Genomic DNA, 9,790 nt, shown 5'->3' on the forward strand with positions numbered 1-9,790 from the left:
TTCTCTTCCTCCCATCCATCGGCATGTAAATCTCTCTTCTCATCGCATTTGCAAGTCCCTCTCTCTTGGGTGCGGGCTTAGAAACGTGCTCTTAGTCTTGTGGTCTAAGCTTGTCTAAAAGAATAGTTATAAGAGCATCTCGTTTCTCGGATCTTGTTTCTTCTCTAATCCTTCTTTCTTCTTCCCTCTCTCGCCATCTCCTATCGAACATAATCTTCTCATTCTCCAACGCTTCCATTTTTTGCCTCCACTCCATGTCCCTTCTCCTCCTTTCCTCTTCCTTTGACTCGTATAATTTCATCCATTGCATTTCTATTTGCATATGTTGTTTCATCAAGTCATCCAATATTTCTTTCAAATTAACCGCTAATGTACTACTATCTTTGTTACTAATCTTCTTTTTCTTCTTACTTGCCTTGTCCACATCACTCTCCTCATCCTCATCATCAGAAGATAAGAGTCTCTTCTTTGACGACCCGCCTTCTGCTTCCAACCATAGCATCCTTTGCATTCGGCCAGTGAAGATCGCCTGCAACTCGTTATAAAATGGGAATTGTTGCCTCATACCTTCTTGTTCCATGGTCTCAAATCCCTAAACCAACATGCATCAACTCAATATCATTAGACATATAGCTTCTTCCACAACCATATTTATTTAATTAAGCTATATATATGCATTCTAGGGTTTTCCTTCAATATAAAATATACACATCATGAAAATCTTAAATCATCAACTATGGCATATATGGATTTCCATGCTAGCTTTAGTTTTACCATGGCAACTTCAATTTCTTTCATTATAATTTGTATATACTTAATTATCATTATAGTACGTAACATATATCTAAAACAATTGTAAGTATACATACATTTAATATATTTGAAGTTTAATTTTCCCTTCCACATAAACAAGTTCTTGTTTCTTGGAGGATTTAATGTATTTCTTTTGCTTTTTTTTTCGGTATAATATATATAACAAATGAACCTTCAATCATCATAATAAATGGTTATATATATATATTGTGTTTAAATAGATCTTAACTATGATATAATTAATGATTAAAGTGAAGTATATGAAAGAAGCTAGAAGTACGTACACACCTTATAACGTGTAACAAGATTCTTCCATTTGCATTTACACTGCTCACCACTTCGATTATACCCCCTCTCCTTCATCTTTGAAGAAATAACTTCCCATAACACCTTATTACGTTTCGTCTCCATGAACGTCGGGTCCAGCTCGGCTCTTAGCATCAAGAAATCCCTCGTTTCTTGTACGCTCCATTGCGGAAACCGATCACCACCGCCACCTGAATCCATATGATGAGTGATGAAGGTGGTAGATCAGGAAAAAGTACGTTTAATTAATTATATTTCTAGCTTCTTTTGTTAGATTGGATTGAGAAGGAAGAAAGGGATCTTTTTTTGGTTATGGTTTGAAAGAGAAAGAAGAAAGAGTCGATAGAGAAAGCATGTAATGGTCAAACATATAAAGAAAAGGAATCGTATATTTATATATGTGTCATTGTACATATATAATATGAAACCATTTTCATTTTTTTTGTTTACAAATATTTAATTCTTATTTATGATTTACTTCCTTCCACTCATATAACATAAAGAGGAGGCATGTAATTAATCAATGTCACATATTTTGATGAATAAAAGTTGGTATAAAATCAAATGTTGTAGTAGATTAAATTAAAAAAAAATAAAAAAGAAATGAATGGGAAATACCTGGACAAAACTAAAAATTTGGTTCTCATCCTTCTACGCGGAAACTCAAGTATTTCTCTCTCTAACAATTCTTTCAACTATTCAAATTTTATATTTTTTCGTACACATTTGTTCACATTGCTATGCTCATCGTCATGCTTACGAAGGATTTCTCCGCCTTTTGCCTTTTATGAATAAAAATTAGATGATGTTTTTATTATATAAATGAAACTTATTAAGAAATCTTTAAATTTAGTTAAAACCAAAGTAGCAAAGTAACTCTCAAATTCTAATCAAGTTTTTTAAGTGTTATTATAACTCTCAAATTCTAATCAAGTCTTTTAACTGCTACCAAAGTACTTATAAGACGTGATTCGAAAATATTATTAGACGCGGTTCTACGCAAAATCATGTCTAAAGACATATCCAAAATCACATACTTAACAACTATAAAGAAAAATGCCTTGTGAACCGCAACTTGTATTAATTTTTCATACTTTTAGTGTGAAATAAACAAACCATGTCCAATGAATCACAAAACTCATAAAAAAAACATTCGTAACCCTAATCCATCCAAACCAAATCATTCAAAATCATCTAGCCACCATCTCCACCAAACTTCTTCATTCTATTAACCCACTAGTGATAACTTTCAAAAGCTACAAGGTTAATAATTCTTTTTTTAGTGATATTAATGTCATATTTAATTGTATAATTAGTGGTTATGTGAATTTATGTGTTTTTACTTGCTTTTAAGTGTTATAATTTAATTTTTTACAGTTAAATATGACTTAACATCAAACTTTATTTTATACATACTAACAATGTGTGTTTTTAAGTTTTTTTATGTGTTTTTAGCTTGCTTTTAATTGTTATAATATATATATATATATATATATATAGGGGAAGTTCAAATGAAAACCACTAGTTATTGTGAAAACTCGAAAACTAATTAAAAAAAGCCAAAAAAACATACAAACTTTTTTTTTTTAAATTTTTTTTTGCAATCCAAATTTCGCAGGTTTTTTAATATAAAAAAAATTTCAAAAAAAAAAAAAAAAAATTTTTTTTGTGTAGTGCACATGTGTAATACTGCACATATGTATGTGTACTACACATGTGTATTATTACACATGTGCACTACACAAAAATTTTTTTTTTTTTGAAAAAAAGTTTTTTTTTATATATAAAAACTAGCGATTTTTTTATAAAAAAAAATTGAAAAAAAAAAAATTTTTGTGTGTTTTTTAGGCTTTTTTTAGTTAGTTTTCGAGTTTTCACAATAAAAGTGGTTTTCATTTGAACCATCCCCTATATATATATATATATATATATATATATATATATATATATATATATATATATATATATAGGGAGGGGCTCATGCGAGAACCACTCTTATTGTGAGAACCTTGAGAACCAATGTGAACACAACCTAAAATAGCTAAAAAAACCAACCCCCCTCCTCCCACCCAAAAAACCTAAACCCCCCCTCCCCCCCCCCCCCCCCAAAAAAAAAAAAAAAAAACCTAAACCACCCCCCAAGCTAAATGCTAAAAAAAACCTAAAAAAAACCTAACCCCCCCCCCCCCCAAAAAAAAAAAAAAACCTAAACCCCCCTCCCCCACCCACCAAAAACCTAACCCCCCCCCCCCCCCAACCAACCTAAAATGCTAAAAACTAACCCCCCAAAAAACCTAAAAAAATCTAAAAAAATAAAAAAAATCTATTTTTTTTTTGAATTTTTTAATATTTTTTATGTTAAAATCGCTACTTTTAGAAGCCAAATTTTTTTTTAAAAAAAAATAATTTAAAAATTTTTTTTTGCTTCGAAAAGTAGCGATTTTTTTATAAAAAATATTAAAAAGTTCAAAAAAAAATTTTTTGTGTGATTTTTAGCTATTTTTTGGCATTTTTGGTGTGTTCACATTGGTTCTCGCGGTTCTCACAATAAGAGCTGGTTCTCGCATGATCTTCTCCCTATATATATATATATATAGGGAGAGGATCATGAGAAAACTAGATATAAATGAGAAAACTAGAAAACTATCTAAAATCCACTAAAAAGGAGGGGGAGGGAGACTTTTAATGAAGAAGGGGAGACTTTTAATGAAGGAGGGGTAAAATTGGAAAAAAAATATATAACTTTTCAAACATTTCCCATTTCTCCATACGTTATCATTTTAAAACAAAAATGGCACCATAAGATCACAAATTTTCTTATCATTCATTCAAGTATATTCGAGCATATTTTTTATGACATAAAAAAAGATTTATGGTGTCGTCTTTTTTTTCAACACTATTATTATAGTAGTGCACATGTACAATATAACATGTACTACAATTGCATTACATGCTTAAAATTAGCTTTTTGAGTCTAGTTTAGCTTTTAGGGTTAGTTTTTTTGGAGGTTTAGGATTAGGATTAGGTTTTTGGGTGTGGGGGGAGGGGGGTTTAGGTTTTTTTTTTTAGGGGGGGGGGGGGGTTAGGGTTTAGTTTTAGGTTTTTGGGGGGTGGGGGGTTTAGGTTTAGGGGGGGAGGGGTTAGGCTTTTGGTGGGAGGGTGAATTTAGGTTTTTGGGGGTGGGGGTGGGGGGGGGGTGTTGGTGGGGGGTGGGTTAAGTGGTTAAGGCTTTCCGTATTAGTGCACATGTGTAGTACAACAATTTTTTTTTTTTTTTTGAAAATTTTTTTCCATAAATAAAAAGTAGCGATTTTTCTTTAAAAAATTGTAAAAAAATAAAAAAAAATTTGGTATTTTTTTGGTATTTTTTTAGGTTTTTTTAGTTAGTTTTTTGGTTTTCTCATTTAAACTACTTTTCTCATGATCCATCCCCTATATATATATAGATAGAAATGCGCTAAAATAAAAACCACTTCCAGTTGTAAGAACCGTGACAACTACTTGATCCGGGGCGAGTTGGACCGAAATTTTTTTCATAAACGTAGATGCGTGTATTATAAACACATTTGTAAAAAAAATTCAAAAAAAAATGTCGTGTGTGTAGTTTTGAGCACCACAAGTTTGTGTTTACGGGTACCGTAAATTTTCCGGTAAGATTTACGGTACCTGTAAACACAAACTTGCGGTGCTCAAAACTACACACACGACATTTTTTTTTAAAATTTTTTTTACAAATGTGTTTATAATACATGCATCTACGTTTATGAAAAAAAATTTTGGTCCACCTCGCCCTGTATGGTGTAGTTCTCACGGTTCTTACAACTCGAGGTGGTTCTCATTTTAGCGGTCCCATATATATATATATATATATATATAGGAGGAGTTGGGTAGAAAGTGGGGTTTTCCTAGAAAGTCTAGGAAGCAATAAGAATGTGACACGTGGCATGGAGGGATTTTAACTAAAAGGGCACTTGTGTAATTTGACATTTTATTTTATTTTTGGAATTTTATCTCTCATTAACTAACAATGCCTATAATTATGGAAACTGTTTCTCCAAGATTTTTTGTATTTCGCAACCTTCTTCGTCTTCGTCATCATCAAACACTTCTCCATCTCCGAGTTCATCATCGCTATTCAAATACTGTTCGTATCATCTCCGTTTTCTTGACGATGTGTTTTAACAGCAAGCAAATTAATACAATTGTGTTTTAGCAGCAAGCAGATTCATACAGTTGTGTTTAGCATCCAGATTCATACAGTTGTGTTTTAGCATTCAGATTCATACAGTTGTGTTTTAGCATTCAGATTCATACAATTGTGTTTTAACAGCAAGCAGATTCATACAATTGTGTTTTAACAGCAAGCAGATTCAAACAGTTGTGTTTTAACAGCAAGCAGATTCATACAATTGTGTTTTTGCATTCAGATTCATACAGTTGTGTTTTAACAGCAAGCAGATTCATACAGTTGTGTTTTAGCATTCAGATTCATACAGTTGTGTTTTAACAGCAAGCAGATTCATACAGTTGTGTTTTAACAGCAAGCAGCTTCATACAGTTGTGTTTTAGCATTCAGATTCATACAGTTGTATTTTAACAACAAGGAGATTCATACGCTGTGTTTTACCATCCATACTGGTAATGCTGGAGGATTTCTTGACGCTGTGTTTTAACAGCAAGTAGATTAGCAAGCAGATTAATACGATGCGTTTTCTTGATTTGTTTCTTCATGAAGGATAGAAGGAAGAGATAGAGAGAAAGGGAGAGAGAGAGAGAAAAAAAATCGCATGAAATGTGGGTGGTTATGGAATGACAATTATTTCCATATTTAAAACAAGCTAAATGACATATCTTCCCCTGATTAATTAAATAATCCTATTTTTTAGAAACACATATTACCATAATGCCACCAAGATGATCTCAACCATTAAACACACCCATTGGATGGCTCAGATCGCTTCCTAGACTTTCTAGGAAAAAACACACTTTCCGTAGGATCCCCACTATATATATATATATATATATATATATGGGGGCTGCTAGAATGAGAATCACCCCGAGTTGTAAGAACCGCGAGAACTACACCCCACGGAGCGCCGTTCGCCATGATTTTTTTTACAAGTAGATGTGTGTATTATAAACACAGCCGTAAAAAATCATGGCGAACGGCGCTCCGTGGGGTGTAGTTTTTTACACCACAAGTTTGGTGTTTTTTAATTTTTTTTCTTTTTTCTTTTTTTTTTTCACCAAAGTTTATTTTTTGGTGTTTTTTAATATATATAGGGTGGGAGTTGGCTACAAAGTTTATTTTTTCTACAAAGTGTAAAAAGTCATAAAACATCACGATTCAGTCGTAAAACACACTCAAAACTCACAAATAATAAAGTGGAGATTACTAAAACACCATATTTGTGGGTTTTGTGTTGTGTTTTGGATGATAAGGCTTTGATTATCGAATGACTAATATTAGTGTGTTTTATGTTGATTATCATGTTGTGTTTTATATTCATAGTTCTACGATGGTGTGTTTGAAGTTTTTATGGACTGTTAAGGTTTGGATATTATGTTTTAGTGATCTTTACTCTGTTATTTGTGGGTTTTGAGTGTGTTTTATGGCTGAAATTGTGGTGTTTTATGACTTTGTACACTTTGTAGGAAAAATGGACTTTGTAGCCGAACCCCACCCTATATATATATATATATATGGAGATGGATAATGAGAAAGCTAGTTTAAATGAGAAAACCAAAAAACTAACTAAAAAAGCCTAAAAAACATACCAATTTTTTTTTAATTTTTATAAAAAAATCGCAGGTTTTTATGCATGGAAAAAAATTTTCAAAAAAAAAATAAATTTTTTTTGTTGTATTGCACATGTGCACTATTACGGATATAGTGCACATGTGTAGTACACATATAATGCACATGTGCAGTATAACAATTTTTTTTTGAAAATTTTTTTATATATAAAAACTAGCGATTTTTTTTTATAAAGAATTGTAAAAAAAATAAAAATTTTGGTATGTTCTTTAGCTTTTTTTAGTTAGTTTTCTCATTTATATGTAGTTTTCTCATGATCCTCTCCCTATATATATATATATATATATATATATATATATATATATATATATATATATATAGAGGCCGGTTATCATACAAATAACCTAATCGTACATTATGGCTTCATCCACAACCGTCAGATCATCTCATTTAAACAGCATGTTTTACTATTAAATTTATCAAATTAAAATTAATAAAAAGAAACCGCCAAGGTTAAAATCGTCAAATGCGAGATCAAAACCCCTGATAATCAGCAAACAAAACCTTAAAAATCATAATGTAAGATTCTAAATCAAAACCGAAATCGAAATTATAACAATTAATAAAAATCCGATCGATTCCTATTCACCAAATCCTTCTGTGAAATGAACTTCTGATGAATTTAGAAATTCAAAACTGAAACAAATCGATGGACTGACTATCGAAGAAGATGGTGCAGGGTGTGATATAATGTGCGAATTCATGACAATGCAAATGCGATTTCAATAAAAAGACGAATTCTTTGAAATTTTATATAGTGTGCGAATTCATGACAATGCACATGCGATTTCAGTAAAAAGTTAAGTATTCTTTGAAATTTCAGTTAGTGTGCGAATTCATGACAAAGCACATGCGATTTTAGTAAAAAAGTTAAGTATTCTTTGAAATTTCATATAATGTGCGATTTCATGCTTTTACACATGCGATATCAGAAAAAAAGATAATTATATTTAGGTTTCTTAAAGTTTGCGAATTTGTTTTCGATTCAAATGCGATTTTGAATAATAACACTGCAAAATACTTTAAAATTACTTTGCCCTAAAAATGCAAAAAAAAAAAAAAAATTACGAATCTTAATAACTAAAAATAGTAGTATTTTATATAAAAAAAACTTAATTTATTACCGATGTGACTGTAATTTGACATGTAATGATCAATTTTACAATAAATACTACTGAACTTACCACCCTACCTATATAATAAATTTACTATATTAATATAAGAAACCTAGATATAACTACCTTCCATATTAAGACATAGAAGACGAAAAAAACACACACAAAAAACAGACTAACAAAAATGGCATCTGAAGATTCAGAAAAAATCAAAAACATTGCAATCAAAGAGCTATTGTCAACTCGCACGTTGATATAAATAAGCATTGATGTCACCTCTTCTCATCTGGTTCTTGATGTGCAGGGCAAAATTCTTGAACAAATCAAGAAAAATCAAGATGTATGGGAAAAACTACTTCAAGAACCACCATCAAGCTTCAAAGACAGAGCTTTGGATCACATAAAGGAGCAATCTCGAGCTGATGACTTAGCCTTCTCTTTCCTGACAGATGCTTTGAACACTGTGAAGGAGAAGATGGAGTTCAACTCTTCTGAACGTGACAAAATATTTGCTTCAAGTAACTAAAATCTCTTTTTAATCGTTTTGTGGTTGTGGATGTGTTAGACAATAACTATTATTATATTTTGGGTACATGTTTTGAACACATATTATGCTTGCTTATAATATTAAATCGCATGAATGATATAGCCATCATTGTCACAGAACAAAACAAAGATAACTAAAAAATCGCATGTAATAAAAGTGAAATCGCATGTAAGAATGATTATAAACTGAAGCTTATAAAATCGCATGTTTAAATACTATAATCGCATGAAAAACTGATAAACAGATGAATATAAAATCGCATGTGTTTCTTATAAATTCGCATGTCCATTTAGAAAAAAACTACTCATCCTCATCATCTTCCGAAACCTCCTCCCACTGATCTTCTTCTTCAGATCCATCATCACTACTGTAATCTTCAAACTCATCTTCCTCTTCATCGTCTTCGACCTCATTGTCTTTGTCTCTGGCAACATTTTCGATCTGGACGCCCTTCTTCTTCTTTTTTTTGCTGTTTACCTTGTTGTTTGGCTTTCAGCTCCTCGCAAGTCCGAATGTCATGACCTTTTTCATTACATACGCTACATGTCCTTGACCTTTTCCCTTTGCGGCTGGTCATTTGTTCCTTCTTAGATTTAATCATTTTATGCGAGACGCGACCTTTGTTTCTTATACCAGCCGGCACACGGACAGTAGGAGGAGCATTAGTTACTGGTTGTTGATAACCAATCAACTTTGAAAATCGGTCAAATTTTGGATCAAGTTGGTTGGTTATTCGACTCTGATCAACTCTCTCTTTAAGCTGCATCATTTGATCCCTCACTAAAACAAGTTGATCAAGGTCGGAAATCAAATTATTAACCAAATACTCCCCTGTGTGGATGATTTCACGAGCAATCCGTTTAACCTTGTGTTGCACATCCTTGCCACCCACATTTAGATTGTACTTCACATTTAACTCATTCGGCACCACATCCTTCGTCCATCTCTTCGTAACATATTTGTTTGGTATTTCTTTAACACCAAACATCTTGAAAAGAAAATAAATGTGTTTGCATAGCAGCCCATACTGCTCAAAACGCAAACAGCTACACTGTGCAGTTACATTATCTTCAAGATTCTTGAACCACACCTAGGAAAAACCAAAAAAAAAAAAAATATAATTACAATTAAAATCGCATGTGTAACATAACAATTTCGCATGTCTAAAAAAATCATGCAAATGAATAAATT

At 31.8% G+C, this 9,790-nt stretch overlaps 1 protein-coding gene across 1 annotated transcript; it reads right to left on the bottom strand.

The window, feature by feature from the left end:
* LOC110885031 (trihelix transcription factor GT-3b) lies at window positions 1-1,643 on the bottom strand. Its single transcript, XM_022132726.2, has 2 exons — window positions 1,102-1,643; window positions 1-592 (listed from the first exon to the last, which is right to left on the bottom strand). The coding sequence occupies exons 1-2, from the start codon at window positions 1,318-1,320 to the stop codon at window positions 92-94; spliced, it is 720 nt and encodes a 239-aa protein (XP_021988418.1). The 5' UTR covers window positions 1,321-1,643; the 3' UTR covers window positions 1-91.
* Between the last annotated feature and the right edge of the window lie 8,147 nt (window positions 1,644-9,790).

This window comes from Helianthus annuus, chromosome 10 (genome assembly GCF_002127325.2).
Source record: "Helianthus annuus cultivar XRQ/B chromosome 10, HanXRQr2.0-SUNRISE, whole genome shotgun sequence".
NCBI lineage: Eukaryota > Viridiplantae > Streptophyta > Magnoliopsida > Asterales > Asteraceae > Helianthus > Helianthus annuus.

Bases quoted from the DNA above. Each gene is read 5' to 3' on its own strand.
- LOC110885031 (XM_022132726.2), bottom strand. From the start codon at position 1,320: ATGGATTCAGGTGGCGGTGGTGATCGGTTTCCGCAATGGAGCGTACAA. The intron at 593-1,101 runs GTGTGTACGTAC...ATGTTGGTTTAG, and splicing joins ATCTTGTTACACGTTATAAG to GGATTTGAGACCATGGAACA.